Source organism: Hirundo rustica, chromosome 1 (assembly GCF_015227805.2).
Source record: "Hirundo rustica isolate bHirRus1 chromosome 1, bHirRus1.pri.v3, whole genome shotgun sequence".
NCBI classification, from domain to species: Eukaryota; Metazoa; Chordata; class Aves; order Passeriformes; family Hirundinidae; genus Hirundo; species Hirundo rustica.
In genome coordinates, this window is record NC_053450.1 from 61,277,708 (window position 1) to 61,298,169 (window position 20,462).

The following is a 20,462-nucleotide window of genomic DNA, read 5'->3' on the forward strand; positions in this document are numbered from 1 at the left end:
GTCTCTCCTCTGGTATCACTTCCTACCCTAACAGGCACTGAGCAATGTTTTTCTGCATGTCCCATTCCTCTCATGTTAGCCGCTGGTCACCCTTCTGCAATGATTCTTCATCCACAAACATTGGGTTGGTCTGGTTGGTCTTCTAGATAAACACCTGTGCTAATGACACCCAAATTGGTGTGGTGTTTCAGGTATTAGCTTGCAATTGGAAGTCCTTTCCCCAGTAAATTTTCAAGCGTAACAGTAAACAGGAATTCCTCCACTTTCTGCACCCCACTGACAGCATGACTTCTGATGAAAATTGTTTGAAGGATATGATCTGGCTTTTTTTTTTTTTTAATATTAGAGGTGCTGACAGGCTATAATAAAGTCTGTAAGTCTTAAAGCTAGAATCTCTTGGCTGTATTGCTGGCAGAGAGAGAAAGCAGTGGGAACAGAGCAACAGCTTTCATGCTTCATTAGACACGTGAAAGGGGGGAAATAAAAATGTTGGAGGAGGGAAGAAGTCTGATACAGTAATCTGTCTTTTTTTTTTTTTTTTTCTTTTCCATGTGGCTTTCCCTCCTGGAGCAATAGAGAGAAATATATCAGTATTGATCTTGTGTAAATTCCTAGAAACATTCAAAAGAACTTGTCCCTCATTCTGAGTCAAGCTCCACAGTATAAGAAGTCTGAATTTTCTTGCCATGCTTGGCTGGCTTACCTTGCCCCTGGACTGCAAGGCTTGATACCGAAGCTGAATTTGGAAGCAGTTTTGTCAGGTGGTGGTGCCGGCTGCTGCTGAGCTGATGAAAACTGGCAGTAGGCAGCAGAGCTGGCAAAGCCCACTGTGAGAGGAATTGTGGTTCAGAGTTTCAGGCAGTTTCAATGACAGCTTAGTCATCTAAAAGAACTTGCTGTGCAAACATTCTGCCTAAACCAAATTCTCAAACTTTACAAGTTACTCCAATTGTAAACGCTTTATCAAGATGGTCGCTTTCATTTGTTTACCTCCGTTGTAATGTGATTTCTTGAAATGGGTGTAGGGGATTTAAGCATCTTGGTCAAACTATTGTGCTTTACTTTAAGTTTTACTTAAAGGAATCTACAAATTACAGAGAGGAATAGGGCAGAGTTTGTACTCATTTGTGGCCTTAAGGAAAGCATCCTAGAGACTTAAAATATACAGACAAATAAAAAGGCTTGAACGGATGTGTATGTAGTCTATTGTCAGACAATTTCGAAACTTCTTAGGGAAGGGCAAAGGTGACAAGATATGTCTCCTGATTTCTGAATCAGTGTAGTAGAAGGGGGTTGCATCCTCATTTTTTGCAGACCATTTTGAAAACATGCAATTGTTGCATGTGATACTTGCTCATACAAGTGTCCAGCTTTTTATAAAGCATTTCTGGTAATGAAGGCAGTTGGCATGCTTTGGAAAGAATAAATCCTCTGAGGGTAATAGATCTGTTAGAAGTAGACCAAAACCAGCTTAAGGGTCTTGCTTCATTAATACACTTTCTCTCAAGAGGCTGCTTAGTGGTATTCTCACAGCTTCCTAGCCAGCCTTTGCTGTAACATTCATCCTGACTCTACTATGCCATAAGCTTGGCTCTGTGCAGCTGCCTCACTTCAAAGGTGTAGTGGATGCATCTCCATTAGCCCTTTTCAAAAGTAAGCTTTTAGCTCAAGATGTAAGTCATGTGCAGAGTGTATTTGCCATGAAGTAAAAAAGACTTCCTTAAGTGCACTGCTGAGTGTCTTAGCACTGCTCATCAGGTAGCATGAGTGTAAACTGCTAGAGCTTGTGGAATGAACTGATGTGTTGAGAGCCCTTAATTCCTCAGTTTATTCTTAGCCTTAGCTAAGGCCCACCTTGTACAGTATTAACCATCTCATCTGACACATGATCAGTCCTCTTAATTATTCTATGCCTTGTTTATTAATATCTTCCTCAAAACTCAGTTTGACCAGTACAAAATGGCTTGGGGTGGGGGCTTTGTTTGTTTGTTTTTTTCGTAACTAGCTTCGTCACACCTTGCAAGTTCTTGGTGATGGTCAGCTGTAGCTGCTGAAATGCCTAAAGCTTCCTCAGGCTGTCAAAATCAATCAGGTTGACATCTCCCTACCTCGCTCCTGTCTGTGCTGAGCTGCTGTGGTTGCTGTCCTGTGGGAGCCGTGTGCCACCACACCTGGTTCCTGTTGATGAAGACTTCCTCCTGCTTCTCAGAGATAGGATAAGGTGGCAGCTGCTCTGACATTCTGCATTTCCAGGGTCCAAACCTCCTGCTCTGCTAAAGACCTTGCAGAGATCAGGCAAGGACAGACAATATGGTATTCAAAAGAATTCACTACTTGGTGTAATTCTAATATCTAGTATTTTTCTTCAGTGATTGGGTTAACTTTTGAAGCTCTCTAATTTTCAGACACATTAAATTGTAAATTACTTCTTAACTAGAAGTTTTATGACCTGTGAATTGGAGATTCGCTGTTGGCCACGACTAACAGTACTGAGACACGAGCTTGCTGAGACTGGTAAACATAGCTGCTGCCTCACCAACTGGTGACATTATTTCCTTTTGGATATTCCCTGTTGGCCTGCAAATCACTGCCAAGGTATATAGAGTGACTCACTCCTTGTAGTGCTTCCAAGATGGAAATTCCAAAGTTTAGCTTGGAGGTGACAATAGTAATATTTTTTACTTGTTAGGCTAGGGATGAGCCCAAAGGGGACACATCCATATCCAGTAACTCTCCAGCTAGCAACTACCTTTTGCTTACCGAGTGGATTTTTGTGAGGCTGGCTTTCTGTTTGGGAAATTGGATCGGACTGGCTTGTAGTTTTAGGGAGGATTTTTTGTTGCTCTTTGGCAGAAAGCTCCCATTGTGAAGGAGCTCGGGCTGACGCTGCATAACGTGAGGAGTCTCCTACGCAGCCTCCTCCCACAGCCTGTGAGCCCGAGAGCACAGCACTGGTGCTCTGCGGAGCAGCGGGGAGAGCGCTGGGAGCTATTGGCTAACGTGATTATGAAGTTAGGAATCTCCTCCTCACTTCCTGTGGGCTGTGTAACACAAGAGCAAGACTTTTTAATTAACACAACAATCTGAAGCGAGCAAAAGAGCAGAGCTCAGCTAAAACTGTTTTCCCAGCTGTTTGGGCAAGCAGATGATGTGAAATCTGGCATGTTAACTTCACATTGGCCTTTGACTGATCTGATATGAGAGGCATAAAACCAAACAGGACAGTGGTGCTTTCCCAGGAGAAATATGTGTTACAAATGAGATCCTCTTTTCTATTGACTGGCTTTTTGATCTCTATGATGCCTAGCTAGTCTTGAATGCTTTGCCACTCTTTCACTATACCTCAGGTAGTCCTAGTATCAGGATTTTCCAGATTTTTTTTTTTTCTGCAGACAAACAGGTAATTCATAGCCAGAGCCTTTTTCCCAATTTTCTTTCTTAAACTTTCACTACTGTATCTGTGTGTTAAAAAGTGGAGACTAAGAGTTCAAGTGGATTCCTTTCAACTAACATATCATTTGATTTGCCATGGTCGAAGGCCTAACTTGTGTGAAATAAGCTGATACAGACAATGGCAAGATGAGCTGTCTTGTGTAGAGTTTTAGCATAGTGATGTGGTTGTTAAATTGCATCCATGCAGAAGGAAAAACTGCAGCTGAGCAGATAAATACAATCTGCCTGGGTAAGGAAAAGAAGGCCAGAAAAAATAATTCTACTTCTGTGTCTTATTTTTTTTTTCACTGTAGCTCCCTGAATTAATGTGGTTCCGGTTGCTGCTGCTAAGCTAAGGACGGGTGTCGTTAACTTTGGAACTTGTTTAACCTGTCTCTGACATTTTCTATCTGTCCTTCAGCATGGGAGGAAGTTCTGGGATCTTCCCGGTTTCTGCAGCAGGTGCCCTGCACTGATGCTTGTACAGAACAAAAAGGTGCTGCACTTTGGTTCTTGGCCACCTTTAAACATGTCCATAACACTTAACATAAGCACAAAGAAGACTTGCTTAATCCTGAGAGTGAGTTGTTGGCACTTAATGTTAGTCTCTACACTACAGCTGTAAAACTTTGTCAAGGTGGTAGACTGTAAATAAGATGATCCATTAGCTGGTGTGCTAATGAGCACACGTTAAAATATGGCGCAACTTAGCGCTGAGTTTTTGTAACCCCCCCAAGAGCATCTTAGCAAGAAGGCATTTTAATCACATCAACCTCTGAGCCATTGTTTTGCTTTATATAGCTATTTGTCTTCACTTTTCATGTCCTTGGAACAGTCTTCTTCTGAAGATGGAACACATCATTGAATAAAAATTCTTGTCTTGGTCACCATTTGGCTCCTGTTGTGGGAATTTAGTATGGATTTAGTAAGAGTGCCTGATCTTATTATTAAAGATCTTGCCAATTCCTGATGCTGTCTAGCAATTTAAGTGAGGTGAGAAAAGACAGAAAAGGGACACTGGGCTTTTGTCTAAAGAAAAGCAGAAGGTGTTTTTAATTCATTCTTGCTTCTTACGGGAGGCGAAGATGTGATCTGGCTGCTCACAGTAGAGCCCCGAGGGACTGAAGGTGGAGAAAGGTCTCAAGCAGACACAAGAAGTGGTGAGCCAGGGTTACTGGTAGCAGTTCGCTGTCTCTGGGCTGGGACACAGCTTGTGTCGAAGCTTGTCAGCTTAACAAGCACTTGCCTTTTGTATGGAGAGGATGCTTCTGTTGAAAGCATGCTTGGAAACAAACTATGCAGTGTAATGAAAATAAGTCCTAACATACCTCATCTGTTCTTTTCCTGCCTTTGAACCCTGCAAATCCCTCCTCTTTCCTTTAAAGCTGCTTGGCTTTGCGTAACCTCTGATGTATTCTCCATGTTTTTAGTTTAACCATTTTAATGGGAGCTTAGTCTGCTGTGAACAGTAAAACTTTTATTTTTAGCACTTCAGGATTCACAGATGAGAAGGATTTTATATAATTAGTTCTCTTGTGTAGGATGTCTTTTTTTAAGGTGTCTTTTCTGGAACTTGAAATGGTAGTAAATCAGGAGGAGCAATTCCACACTAAGGAGTTGCACAGCAGTAGTCTGGCCACAACTTAATTTTCCAGCTACAGTAAAATTCATGTCCTAACACAGTTTGTGCACTTAGAGCACAGAACAGGCTGTGAAGGCTGTATGTTCTGTCAGGTAGATGTCTGCCCCTATCCCCCAAAAATTAACAGGCAAACATGGTGATGACTCAGTGTTGTTATCTCTTGTGTAACAGGAAAACTGAGATCATTAAGGGAATTCCCAGTGGCATGAATACTGGGTGTACCCGTGGCATTGGGAACCTCCGTTCTTTGTGGCAGGAGATTGTTAGCAACAGAGGGCTGAACTTGAGCAGTGTATGTGTTTAGCGTATCTGGAGCAGCTGTGCCAGTCAAACCATGAGCAGAAGTTCCATCACTTGCTGCTGCTACTGGCAGAGTTATGCTTTCCTTAAAAAAAAAAAACCACACTTGTTTGGGTAGAAGCTGTAAGTCTATTTCTGTGTTAGGAGTACCTTTGCTGGTGCAGTACATAGAGTAACTGGTGCTCCCAGGAGACAGGTCAGCTGCCAACAATGATACTCATTAAGTATCAAAATAAGTGCAAAATGCTTGCATGATGCCTGAATTATATTTTGTAAATAAAGAAAAGTTTTCTTACATTTGAGCCAGTAAATGTCGGCTTCGCTTGCCATGTGTCATGCTTTGTTCTGATATCATGGAACCTGATCTAATTCTTTAATTTCTGAATAATCACTTCCTGTCTGCCACTCCCTTGTTTGTATCATGTGCTCATAGGAAGAAGCACTTTTTTAAAGGAAAAAGTGCACCATCCACGAGCTCACTACACTCACGTAATGATGGAGCATCTCAAGAGCTGGAAGAACAAAGCCAGGTTTTAGCAGTGTAAATATAGGTGGTGTACTTGGGATTTTTTTCCTCGTGTTTGTTTTTTCAGTGTTGCAGAACAATGCTTAATGTTCTAGGAAAAGAGAAACTTCACAGTCCAGTTAGTGGTCATCTGTGGGATAAGCCCCTCAAGTATGCAAGTGCTGTGAGTGTCAGTAGATCTTGGGGAGTTTCCTCAGGTGCAAAGTTTTGCCAAGCTGCAGCCTTTAATTACTTTGTGTACATAATTGTGTATGGAGCTGTAGCCAGTGATGGAGAAAGGAATACAGCATTCTGAAAATGTTACAGAAATAATTTAGCCAGTAACTCTACACAGCTGATCCTTCTGCCTGAATCACCATGATCCTTTAAGCTGCTTCTAAGTAAAACATCAAGTTCTTACTGACAGAACTGGGGATGAGAGTTAAAGGCCTCTTGCTTTCCCTGGTCAGGAAAGGTTATTGCTAATCTAACATTAAAAGTAACAGTTGGTGTTGTTTTAAGCAGTGGAAGCCGTGGTTCTTACATGTTAGGCAAGGCTTCATTTCTGTTTTGAGGAAGAGGGGTAGGGACATTGCTGTAACCCTCTTTGTGGTGTTAAAGCAGCAAAGGAAAGGAGGAGGTGATGTGCTACAGTAGCCCAGGTAAGGGCCACCATTGCAGAAGGAGTTATGGGGCCACATAGTAATGTGCCCTATATGTGCATGAGTGTGAAGACCACAGGGATTATGATAAATATCACACTGAGAACCTGCAAGATAAAGTTTTTTTCTTTAAATATCTACTGTTTTACATGGGGAAAAAAAATCTATTGTGGAGCCTCTCTCTCCACCAAGATGGCCAGTGTGTCTAGTGGGGATGTACATGAGGTAAAGACAGACAGCCCTCCTTGGACTGACTTTTTTTCATCCCTTCCTTAGTTTGTGGGCAGGGGCTCAGGGCACACCAGTAGCAGCGTTCAGCTGGGGGCAGCTGTGCATTGGGGATGGGGTTGGCATTTTGTTTCCCAAGTGGGGAGTTCTTCCCAGCCTCTCCTGTAGAGCAGATCGGCTCTGCACTGCCTGGCACACGGCTGGGCCTCTGCAGGAGCAACTGAGTTCTAGAGAAAAGTCTCCTTTGCTTCTGCCCTCATGATCATTCAGGTAAATTCTGACTTTGCACTCTGCAGGCAGCTTTTACTGCTTTGCAACCTGTCCTCAGGCAGGAGGGCTTCCTGGCTTTTGCTTTGTTTATGACCGGGAAGAAGATGCCTTCCATTTGTGGAGTGAGCAGCCATTGTCCTCTGAAGGGGGAAGAGTGCCGGCAACATGGGGAAGTGTTACAGATGCAGTTTGAATTGTAATAGACAGGGCTCTTGACCTCGCTTCTCCTCTGCTTTAGAAAACCGAACGTTAAATATATTTACATAGCAGGCATTTGCAACCTTTCTGCTTTGCACCGGCAGCACTTTGAAGTTGCTCCTCCCTTGTCCCCCACCACCTGAGGAGCCCAGGATTTTTCTTCACCGGCTGATGCTCCTTTCCAGTGCCGTCATCTCCGTGTGGGCCGCGCGGGCTGCACGGGCCGCGCTCCTCGGCACGGCTGACGGCTGGCGGCTGGCTCAGACCGGCTTCTGCCGGGGCTCCGTGCCGCTCCTCCTCCTGCTGCCCGCGGGCTCGCTGCGGCCTGCCCCGGCCTGCTCCAGCCTGGGGAGCAGGGGGCTGGAAAACGTGTCTCTGCAGGGGCAGCGCCGCCTGTTCCTGCCCACCAGAACACAGGAGATAAGCTGTCTGGGATTCCCACAGTCCCAGCAGCCAGGAGGGCATCCCGGTGCATCCGGGAGGCCACAGGTGGAGGCGGGAGCCTGCCAGCGCCCTGGGGCCCGGGGCATCCGGGGCAGCGGCTGCGGAGAGGTGCAGCTGTCGGGGCTGGCCACCGCCGGTGTTTATCTTGTGACTCACCTGACTCCAGCCAGCAAAGTTTGGGAGACTCCCAGAGGTCGTGACTTGAAAGACAAGTGTTGTAATTAATTTCTTATGCCACGCTTGTTTTGAAGCCTTTTTAATTCCGTGATAAGAGGCAGAATCTGGACTTCATTTGTAATTCGCTGGGTTGGAGGCAGGAACCAGAAAAGTGCATTGTGAAGCACTGCAAATGTTTTCTCTCCCTCACCCCCCTTTGCAGGATGTATGTAGTATTACCACACCACAGCAGTGAAACTATATAAACATTATTGCATCCTTTTTGGAAGAGAGAAAACGTAAACTTATAAAAAATTTCAACTGCATAAAACATCTTTCTCTGAGAAAATCTGGTAGCAACTTCAGAACACTCCGGGATAAAGAGTGTGGAAGAGATTGCCATTTATTTCTTTGAGACCTATATCTTCATTAAATATGAACTTCTCCACAGTTCAGGGTGTTTTTAAAAATTATTTTTACTGGGAATTTAGAAGAATAAGTGAAAAGGCACTTCCTAGCTTGCCTGTCTGAACTAGCTTGGGATGAATACGGTGTTACTCAGCAAAAGAATGCGTGAGAAAGAATTACTTCAGAACAGAAAACAGTCTTTGTAGTAGTACCCTTTAGCAGTATGTCACATATCTAATGTTTGCAGCAATTGAATGTCTCTATTGCCACCTTTGAATAAGTGCTCTCAGATCTGGGATATCTTTTCCTCCCAAGAAGAAAAACTGCTTGCATGCTACAGAGACAAGATTAGCAGCAGTTGGCTGAGCACGGGGTAATAAAAGAATCTTGATCACTATCAATTTTGCTTTTAGCTATGGAGGGAGGATCACCCTAGATTGGAGAGGAGGAGAGCACCTGGCAGAGAAGGTGTACATAAGTGGCAGACAGTAGCAGAAGGGAGTGTGAAGTACCACACTGGATTTGGGCTCCCTCAGGTGAGCCACAGGCTGTGTTAGCTGAGTAAGAGAGGTCCTGCCTTCCTGGCATGGCTCACCTCTCTTGGCTGTTGAAATGATCTTTGATGCTGATCAAGTTACCTCTGAAAAGAGGAAAAGGCTGTGTTTTAATATTTTCATCTGCAGGGTGATGGTTCTGATCAGATTGCAGCCCTTAAAAATAATTTCCTTTCACCTATGGCTGTGTAAATAGTCACGTTGTGCAAATACACCCCCTTTGTTTTGTGCTGCCTGATGTTATGCTGCCTTTCCAAGCTATATTTGAAGCTTCTCCTGAGACTAGAATGAGACAAATTTTGTTTCTTTTCAGAGGTATAAAATTCGTGTTCTGAATTCATGTGATCCTGTGGTGAATTTTTTTTATTACTTGTGGTTTTTCCAAATATTGCAGCTATGAAAAATAGAATTATATTCTTCTGAATTTGCTCTTTGGCTCAATCTGTAAATATTTTGTGCCTTCCACGCTTTAGACTTGTGCAAGAAGTAATATTTGCTACTACCAGTTGGGAAACTGTTATATTCAATATTCACTGGATAAAATTTACCACTTTTTGTGTCATTAATGAGATTTTTATTGTATCTGTGCTGGCTAGTAAGAGTTACTGCAGTTTCATCTCTCATTTTGTTTTGCATAACACATACACATTTTCTGTGGAAAAAAGTGATTCCTTTAGTGCTTGTTTGAGAGAGCAAATGGTGCTCCCCTCAATTGCCTGATCTGAATGAATGGAACAGTGTTTGCAGGTGAAAAATGGAGTAGTTGAAATAGAATAATTAAAGATTGCTTTTTAATAACTTTAAGATTTAAAGCTTATAATGCTGAATAGATTGCATGAAATTATCGGTTGGAGAGGGTGGTTCTGAGGGTGTTTTTTTTGTCCCCCCCAAACATCTTTGAATAGGATTGATAGCCCTCCCATTTTGGTACCATCAGCTGAGTGAATATAGTTGTTAATGGTTGTTGGGAGTTGTTGGATGCCTGGTGATGGGCTTCTTTTGCCAGGCGGGCAGGAGAGCTGTTTACATGCGAGGCTGTAGCTCTCTGCATGCATCACCGATCAAGTACTGCTGCTGGGTGTCCTCACTCCTGACTGTCCTGGGAAGCCATCTCACCATCAAAACCTCCCGGGCAGCACCTGAGATGAACATAATAATGATTGATGTCTGAGAAGAGCAGCAGAAACATTACTCCTCCCAACTTCCGACTGACCTCCTGCAGGAAATGGGAAAGATTAACTAATACTTAAAAAAAAGCAAAACAAAAAAAAAAAAAAACAGCAATAAAGTCAAAGCTCAAACCCCACAATTTTCTAGAGCTGCAATAACGTAATCTTGGCATTATGTGGTTTGTGGAAAGCAGCAAGGGGAGAAAGGCTGTTGTTTCTGGCATGTTTTAGGATAAAAGAGAAGTCACATACTACATACACAAACTTAGAGGAAGAAAATTGTGACAATCCTAGTAATCACTATCTCTACTTTGACTGTAAAATTTGGAGTCCTATAGTTGGCTTATGGGACAGTTGGGAGAGCTGGGTTTTGATATTTCTGAGGACAAAGATAACTTGAGGAGGTACATGCCTGGGTGCTTACTTATATTTGGTCTGTCTCTTCCAAAGACCTCACTTCTTTCATGGGGCAAACGTGTAGGTTGTGCTTCTGCTCCACTGGAGCAGGGCTGGGAGTCAAAAACAAGGGCCTTCTGCTAGGAAGGGAAGGATTCAGCAAGGGAACAGTGGCCTCTGATGACAAGCAGTGAGAAATGCAGGAGCTACACCAGTAGCGCAGGCTGAAGTCCCAAGGAATTGATTGTCTCCATCCTCAAGGCAACCAGCTTGAAAATGTTTTTATACACGTTTGACACCATAAAGACTGAGATTAATGCAACTCTAGTTTTGACTGCTGTATCATGCTAAACCAATGAACAAAATAACATTTACCTTCTTGAAAGAATGTAGGATATTACAAGTTTATGAACGTGTTGGAAGTACATTTATATTATACATCTGTGTTAGATTTTAATCCTAACCTACTAATGAACACTTCCTAAGCAGGAAGGCAGATTTATCTCTAGCACTGACTGAACCACCTGAGAAAGAAAGTTGCATTTTGCAAAACTGCAGTTTATTAGGTGTAGTTCCTGCTTCAAAAAGTCCTGTTGAATGTTAATGATAAACTATAGCATTTAGGTGGTCTTCTAAGTGTTGATGAGTTTGTGTCCAGTTTCTCCTGATACAGTGATACGAGGGGAGAGAGAGGAGTGAGTATCTGTGTGTGGGTCTGTGCATGTGTGGGATACATTGCTTGCTTTTTGACAGAATAGCAGATATAACTACTTTACCTACAGTGTGGGGTTTTTTGTGTGGTTCACCCAGAGGTTGCTGGCACCAGTATGGCTGGAATTTTTAAAAAATATTCCTGCAACACATACAATGCAATGTTAGCATTCAGATAACCTTCTTTTTCCCGCCATTAAATACTCCTTGATGAGCAGTATTGGCACTGGTCCTCCCCCTAAGTCATAGTTAATTTCATATCTGTTTCCTCTTAGATCCCTTCGCATGCAGCCAGCCTTACGGGTCATAAATGAGAGACTGCCAGTTTATTTGCTGTCTGATTGCTTTCACAAATGCTTCTGGTGTTGATCTTTCTGGGAAAATAGAAGGTGATTGCAGTTTCTGTCAAACATGGACGGTGTTTTGCAGCCAGGACACAGAAAGATAGAAGGGTTAAACATGACACATTCCCTTGAAGTGGCCTTATGACTGCTGCTAATTTGAATGCTCAGTAATAGAGATCTGTTGGATGGAGGGGTTACCCTTCACTATTAATGACTCATTGGCCTCCTTCCCAAGCTGCCTGAAGTGCCGCTCTCCCTAGTGGAAGTAATTTTGTCTTTGAAGTACTTTCCAGAGCTGTCAACTAATGTTCCACAGTTCCCAGAGGAAATAATAAGCCATGAGTGCATGTACACTGAAAATGTAGAGTCTGAAACAAACCGTTCTTATAGGAGCCTGGCAGTCTGCTTCTCTGTGGAATTCAGCTTGTTTATATAATCTTATCTGGCTAAGCTTTGGTATTTTATCTGGCAGGCAGCTGCTATGAAAAGCAGCTGTCCAAGCAGTGGGAGTGGTGCTCCTGGTGGTTTTTTCAGAAAGTCTATAATTTCTTGTTTCATGTAAATTGCAGAAATACAATACTCTCTTGGCTACAACCAAATGCTCTAAGCAGTTTTCTTAGCCTTATAAATAGCCCTTTAGTATGCTCTGCTGTTATGTCCTGTGTGACTTAGTGGTAGGATTCGTGATGCCCACTAGGAAGGTGTAAGGTGCTCTGTAAAACCACAGGCTGACTACAGAATTGTTAGAAGAGCACCTCAAAGAGACCGATTTTACCGGTATGTTTTTAACCACTGCCATCCCTGTTGTCAAGAAAGTGAGCACAGTCTCCATCTCTGCATGAAGAGATCTGTACATGTATCTACTCTAACAGAAAGGTCCCTGTGGGTAAGTAGATAGTGACAATGCTATTAGCAAAAGCCCCAAAACCCAAAATACCCCACCAACCAAACACATAGTAATGGAAAAGACTGCCAAAATACTTCAGATTTTGTGTAACTCATTAATAGAGAAAATGTTTCTTCAAACGTGCTGAAAGCTGAAGCTTTTGGGGAAAAGAGTGGCTATTTAGTGTCTACAGAAGAGTGTGAGGTATTTTTTGTGTAGCTTTGGGTTTCAGATTCAAGTAAGAGAGACTTGAAAAGGTCAGGAGTTCTTCTCCAACTGTGGTAAATTATGTTCCTCATCTCTTTTTACAGGAACAGTATTTTCAGTCAGAAGCAAATTATGGGCACAAGTAAAATTCAGTCTAAGTCTTTTAAAGTTTATTTGTTATCCAGGATTATCCATCCAGTTCGTAGTACATTTTATCTGAAAGCATTGCATCTTGTAGATTAAAATGACCCATATAATCTGGCATATTCTGAGAAATGAGGGACATATTCAAGACCTAAAAGACTAATTCTCCCTCTCTCACTGTTATGTAAGTAATATTTAACTCTGGCCTCTGTCACCCTGGTTTTTCTGAGTTTTTTAAAGCCTTTTGATTGTTCATAAAATGGAGTCAGACTTTTTAGCTACTGTACAATATTAGGAGCAGTTTTCACTTTTTCTCACACATGTAACATAAACAAATCCTTTGTTTTTCATTCTTTGTCCTTTGTTTGCATATTTCTAACCTGAAAACAATTGTAACTGACAGTTGGTCTGGCCATTTGGCTAGAAGGTGAAAACTCCAGGAGCAAATCCACAGCCAGACCCACAACTGTATAAAAAGTAAGAAATAAACAGGCAGAGGGGCTCTCAGCCTTGAGCTCGCTCAGAGGAACTCTCTGCCCTGCGAAAATCTCTCATCTCTGTGTGATTGCTTTGCCCCGATCACGGGCCTCCTTTGAGACATAAGAAAATATGACACTCTGTAAGATTCAGTGCTTTAAGCATTGTTCAGATGTGCCATTTGATGACACTTCTCATGCAGAGTTCTATATACCCTTTTTGCAGAGCAAAAGGAGAAATTGATACTGCAACAAATAAAAAAATGAAAAATGAGCTCAGTCTGGTTCCATATGGTACATTCTGCTCTTGCCTGTGACCTGGCAATCAAGCACAGTCCATTTCTTTAGCTGAAGTGGCATTCCTGCTTGAAATCCTGTATGGTGAGAAACTCAAAACCTAACGAGCTGCTGACCTTCATTAGAAGTGTGTCATCATAAATTATGCACTGATACAGTTTCATTTCAGCCTGACACATGCCACCTGAGCAGTTTAGTACTGGACAGGGATAGTGCGCAGTTGTGTGAGCACCCCATATTTGATAAAAGTGAATTATGCTGACTAACTTCTCCCAGTTCCCTTGTGAAGAAGATTTTATTTTCATTGTGGTAGTGATTGATGACTTTCTGCTGCCACAGTAACAGCTGATGTTAAACTTCAGTTGAGATACTTTGCTTTATTCCTGCAGCAAGAGTAGTGGTCCTAAATAACATTGAGGGTGTAGGTGTTGTGTTCTACAGGATTTTTGGGTTTTGTTTGTTCTACTGGTTTTTTTAAGGTGATGTCTCAAGCGAATATAACTGCTAGAGAGCAGGTTACCTTGAATTCAAGTAATGTAATAATCCCAGTATTGTTAAAGAGCACGTATTCTGAACTTCAAATCTTTTCTAGAAAATAAAGTTAGTGTTTTTTCTTAAAAGCTCTTCAAATTAGCTCTCATTTCTCCAACCTGTAATAGCTTGTAATAGATTTTACCTGTTACAATCAGATTTCATCTTCCTCATATAGAACCCCATTTATAGTCAGAGTTGGGAACTACTGCTTGCCACTTTTTGTTTTAAAAACAAAATCTCCAGTTGTCAGCAGGACATGGACTTAATTTTTTAACACAGTCCAGCCCCGTAATACTAAATCCTAGAACAGTCAGTAGTCCCACGCTAAAGGTAACCTGCATCACTTGTAATGTAATCCTTGCTCATGCCTGGTTTGGGTTTGGAGGAAAAAGTTAGCATTTTTGTGGTGAGATGGGCTTTTTGTTTTTAAAGGAGGTGGTTGTTTTGAAGCTCTTCAGAGGTTAGGAATGCTGGCAATCATCTGGGGAGACTGGTTAGTGGTCTGAGCACAGGTGAGGAGGTCGCAGGCACAAAACAACCACTTCTTTTGTTCCAATGCCCTGCTAGTGGTTCAGCTCAAGGGAGGTGCTTCAGAAATTGCTTATGTGTCTTAGGAGGGTCATCATACTTCCATGACTTTGCTACTTTATCATCACAAATTTGCATCTTGTGAGAATTAACTCTTTAGGTTGTTGTTAATTTAAGGAAAAGAAAACAGTTTTGTCAACAAATATTCACAGATTAATTATTTGGTAAAGCTTTTGCAAGTTTGCCCTAAAGTAATTCAGTATTAATGTACTAACAGAGAGGGGGAGGGAGATAGCAGCTACCTGCGTGCTTCCAGGGAATAGGTGGCTAACCAGGGCATGTGTTTCATTTTACGTGCAGTGCAATGAACTGTACTGACTTGCCTGATTTTCTGAGTCTTTAAGGAATGCAGGTTTTGTTTTAAGCTTTTTTGCCAGTACTCCTAGAGACAGTCTTAAGTGCATAAACCATGTGTAATTTTAATTGGCATCTTAAACTGAAAATTTGTGATAAAGTTTCTCTTGGACTTAAGGCACAGCACTACTGTTCTACAGAACTGTATTTCAAGTAAGGAAGAATTTGGAATCTAGATCTGGAGCCCCAGGTTGTTTTCATAGGACTGTCACAGAAATTTATCAGTGAATTAGAGGGCTGAGCTGGGCACAGTGTTGGAGACTGTGGTGATGAAAGGTATCTCTTGTACATCCATATTTCACAAGGAAAAATATTTGTTTTGAAACTTTGGAATCATCTATCAAAAGCAGCTGAATGTAGATGGTGATCCTGTTGATGGAAGAAGAGGAATAATACCTGGCTTTGGCTGCAGAAATTGGCTGCTGTACTCAAAAGAGTAGTCACTGCACTGACTGTCCACCAGGTGGACTTGAGGAGATGCCATCTCTCCAGAGTCTCTGTTTTGTTAAATTTTCTCTAATTTAACATCCAGAAACCAGTTGAGAGCTTCTTGTGTTTGGGTGATTTTAAGGGCTTCCAATTCTGTGCTTCACCAGTCTAAATAACACATTAAGGCCTCTGCAGCTGGTACAGCTCTAAACATCCTGGGAGGGGAGAGAAGAGGTGAATGTGAGGTTAAACACAACAGATTTGTCCAGGGACTATCTTCATTTCACAGAAACTTTCTCTTCAGCATGACCTTCCAGATGCCTTGTGATATCCTCAGGGTTACCATAGCCAGTGTAAATAAGTTATTGGAGAATGCAGAAATAGTCTTTCTGAAGTCTTTAAATGATTTTTTTTTTTTTTTTTTTTACAGCCCAAAGGACTGTGTAGGATCACTGTATAACTTAGACTGGAGGGGACCACCTCTGGAGCCCAGCTAATCTAACACCCTGCTCCGAGGAGGCTCAGTTAGATCAGGTTGCTACAGACTACTTTTTTTTGCGTGTCCTTTAATTGGTGTAACTTAACATCATGTAATTGAAGTCTGTCAATAATACGTCTTGAAAGTGGGCTTGAAAATGAAACCTTGCAAGACATAAATATGCAATTATAAGCTTGTTTTTGCTAACACCTCTTCCCCCCCTCCAACCTTTATCAGGTAGAGGTATTGCCTTGCTCTCTCAAACGTTGCTATGCAAGGTTTATTTGTCAGAGAAACAATTTTCTTAGTGGCAGTTCTGTATTTGTACTTTGTATGGTACTGCTCATCTTCAACAGGAGAATAAACTGAAAGTCTGTTAGTTCATCTGAAAAGCATGCTCAAACTCCTGGTGAAAAAACTTTCCAGCTAGTGTATGGTTCATGTTTAAAATATGCACAGTATTTGTATTGTGAGATTCAGTGACACAGTTTGTACACTAACAATTTCATGACTTAAGTATTTTTTATGCAAAGCACAACATGAACTTCTTATATGGAATAACTTAGTTTACTTGGATGAATGTAAGGTGATCACTTTACACATACCCTTGAGATAACTGCTACAGAGGCTAAAATATTTAAGCAATTCCTTAAAGTGCAGATCCCAGAAAGGCATTTTCCTGTGACTCTTGCTCTCAAAGGCAGGAGCGTGTGTGTGAATCCCTGTCCATCCTGTGATCCTTAGCATACAGACTAAGCAGAGGAGTTTCCTTCTACCTGCTTCTCTTTCTGCCAGGCTGCTTGCTTACACAGTACCTTTTGTTATCTGTCACCTTTAGCACTTTTTATTGCTGTCAAGTTCAGCTGAACTGAAGTAAAGTCATCCAGAGAGAAAAGTGATGTACCAAGAGATGCTTATTAACAAAACTCCTTTACTAGAAAAGCCTAGGCTGGAAACATACCTAACTACTCTCTTGCACTCTTGCTTTCATGATTGTACCTAAAGTTAAGGTAGTGTATTGGGTATTAAAATACTCCCCAGTTGAGACTTCTAGGTTAGGAATTTGTATATGCTCCTTGCCCACTTGAGAGGTGTGTGTAAAATTACAGTCCAGCTCTCAAAATACAGTCTCACGTCCAAGATATGGTGTATCAGGCTTGCAGCAAGAAATTGCCTTCTGCACAGCTGACAAGAGTTGAGAATCAGAAGTCTCTTTTCTCCAAAACAAGGAAGAAGTATGGGGAGTCATTGTAAAGAATTAATTCATTCTGAGTGTTGTGCTGATGGACATTAAGTGAAACAAAGATTAGAGTAAATGGAAGAATTAATTTGATTTTTTCCCCATATTAGTATTATTTTTTTCATATTATTATTATATCCATATTATTATTAGTGCTTTCGCTGGACCAATTGGAGGAGGAAAATGCCCTGCAGATTGAATTATTGGTACTGTTTCTCTTTCAGATGAAGTGGACTACAGCAATTTCGGGACCAATACGCTGTCGAGGAAGAAGAAGGCTCTGGTGACACTGCGCAATGACAACCTCCGCCGGCGTCCCCACATCAACATCAGTATGCCTCATGATTTTAGACCAGTGTCTTCCATAATCGATGTGGACATTCTCCCCGAAACACACAGGAGAGTGAGGCTGTATCGACACGGGTGTGAGAAACCCCTGGGATTTTACATCCGCGATGGCACCAGTGTAAGGGTGACTCCTCACGGACTGGAAAAAGTACCCGGTATCTTCATCTCCCGTATGGTTCCTGGTGGCTTGGCAGAGAGCACGGGCTTGCTGGCTGTGAATGACGAAGTCCTGGAAGTTAATGGCATTGAAGTAGCAGGAAAGACTCTTGACCAAGTCACAGACATGATGATTGCCAACAGCCATAATCTCATTATCACGGTCAAGCCAGCAAACCAGAGGAACAATATTATTCGGAGCAGTAGGATGTCTGGTAGCTCTGGCCAGTCTACAGACAGCACTGCGAGTCACCACAGCTTGTCTACATCCCATGTGCTGCAGAACTTCCATCCTGATGAAATGGAGAGTGACGAAGAGGCTGACATTGTCATCGAGGGTGGGCTGGAGCCACAACACATTCCTAAACTGCACAGCCTTACTTCCAGTAGCCTCTCTCGAATCAATGGCAGCAGCCTTAGCCACAGACTTCAAAGGGACCTGGTGCTCAACAACAACTCTGGTCGAGAAAGCAACGGCAGCATCCACAAATTACTCAGTTCCTTAAAAACTGATCCCCGACACAGTCTGGTTATCCCCAGAGGAGGTATTGAGGAGGACGGAACAGTCATTACACTTTAGTAGCAATTTCTGCAATTCTTCTTACAGTCTTAAGTGCCAATTAGGACAATTGACTCGTGCAACACGTGCACAAAACAGGAAGCTGATATTCTCACAGACCTCACGGGTGCAGAAAATTGTTGCTTTCTAGGAAACATAGCATCTGGAGTTAGACATAAAACTGTCAGGCGCACTGCAAAATTTGTCAGGAGAAAGCCAGACTGCAAAACCTGGTTTATGTCCCAGCCCTGGAGTGAGAACATAGATTTGTTTTAGTTGGTATAAACCTAAGCAGTCTTATAGGCTACCCATGGCAGTGTTATATACTCGGGTTTGAAAGCATGGGTAGGTGTATTTATACATGCATGTATATGAATTAGATTTTAATAGTAACAGATATGTCTATTTGAAGTGGAACCTGGTTTTCTTCTAATACCAGCTAAGGAGAGTGTGCTTCTTAATAGCCATCCCCTCTTCTGTTACGTACAGCCCTTCTGCCAACTTGTTTACACCATCTCCTCAGCGTTATGTCTAATCCAGACGAGCTCTGCAAAAGCAGCCGTTTCCTATTCCGGTAGTAACAGCGTTCGGGGGACGCTGCAGACACATTTTCCAAAGGAAACGATAGAAATCCACATCCATGTAAACCCGCGTGTTTCCCGCGGCTGCCGGGCCGTGGGCGCCACCTGCCGGCCGGCGGGGGCACCGCAGCGGGGGCGGCGCCGCTGCCGCTTTCTGTTCTCTTTCCATATTTATTAGATAATACCTCCTTTTGTTGTTGTTTTGTTTTGTTTTTCCCTCTCCGCATCATCTCTGTTTTTCAAAATCATGGTTCGTGTGAGTTTTAGGCGTGCAAGCCTCAGAGGTAACACAGCTCCTTGCTGTACCTTTGAGGTGATCCAAATCCACAAGGTCTTTCCTTGACAAGAGATGGCCCTACAGAGGGGAGGGGTGCTGACTGACTCTCAAGCCTAACTTAGAATAGTTCTGTTATTTCTGGACTCCTCCAGTAATAAAGCTTAATGCCTACACAGGACTAACAGAAAGTTAAAACATACTGGGTATTTGTGAAGGTCAGAAACTTTGCTGGGTGGCCAGGTGGCTAGTGAGCGACCAGCGACTGTTGAGTCAGTACCCGTCTGCTTCTGGAAACACCATGAGTTTTATGAAAGTGGTCTAATCTAAAATATTTTGTTATATCTTGATCAGTGTAAGGAACAAAATATAAATGTTTTAAAATGTATTTTTCTACTTTTAGCTTGTGTCATTTGCTCTTTGTTTTTAACTTTGTAGTACATTAAAGCTTTTTTTTTACATGGTGGAATAGACATTTCTTAAATATTTTATGAATATGAAAATTCAGGAGTCTTGGTTTGGAAAAATTACATTCCGTTTTGGAATCTGTAATGGCTGGAAAAAGGATGTGTGGACTAATTCATTGTCGCTAATTTAGAATACCTGTGGAACAACAAGTCTTCTGCTCATGGTTAAATATCTTTGGGACATTGAACTTAGTTTATTTCTTTTAGATTTGCTTTAAGAGTTTATTTTAAAAGTCTTTCACTTACTCTAATTAAAACTTTTCTAGGTATCAAAGCAGCTATAGAGCTGTACTTACTTTTCCCAGCACAGTAAGAATAGAACATTGATGCTGTTCATCTTAAAACTGTGTTTGTACTTTACCAAAGGTTTTCATTAAAAAAAAAGAAGAAAAAATTATTATTGGTGCAGTAAATTAATAGCTGGATATGCTTCAGTCAATCAGACCATCTCATCCGGAAAAAAATTGTTACACTTTAAATAAGACTACTTTTATGAATAAGTGGATTTGTCTGGCTGAAGTTACTCATTTTACCTTAGTTAACTGATGAAAATGTGACCTTGTCTGCAATAAAATGTTCACTGTCTTACTTCTGCTCTGTATTTTTTGCCGGTGCCTCAAGCATTTTATGTGGAAGTATCTCCCCTCCCTATGAAAACAAGGAATCCGGTTTGGGTGGCTCTTCAACTATGCAACCATTTTAGTGCAGTGTTTTTTCTCAGTGCTGCTTTTAGTAAAGGTTCCTGTTATCCTGATTTCCATGGGAACCAAGTAGCTTCCTACCCTCCTCATAGAATGGCCTGCCGCAGACCTCGTGGAGAAAGTAAACACACACACACACACAGAGCCCAGCTTCTATTTTGAGTGCCCCATAGCCATAAGTGAAGCTCTGTTGTGCAGTGGCCCCTCACAGTGAGCTCCCTTCCCACCTCAGGCCCTAACGGGAGGAATCGGGGGAAACGCGGCTGAGCCGCTCGGGCTTCACCCGCCGGGGCCCCTTCGGCCGCGGGATTAAATGGCTGACCG

The 20,462-nt window shown here is 42.2% G+C and overlaps 1 protein-coding gene across 1 annotated transcript in view; it reads left to right on the top strand.

The window, feature by feature from the left end:
• The window catches only part of LOC120763355 (partitioning defective 6 homolog gamma-like), a 65,328-nt gene extending 45,306 nt beyond the window's left edge, over window positions 1-20,022 (top strand). The window contains exon 3 of the mRNA XM_040086570.1: window positions 17,277-20,022. Within this exon, the coding sequence (XP_039942504.1) occupies window positions 17,277-18,136 (860 nt within the window). The 3' untranslated portion in view covers window positions 18,137-20,022. The remainder of the gene's footprint in view (window positions 1-17,276) is intronic.
• The last annotated feature ends 440 nt before the right edge of the window (window positions 20,023-20,462 follow it).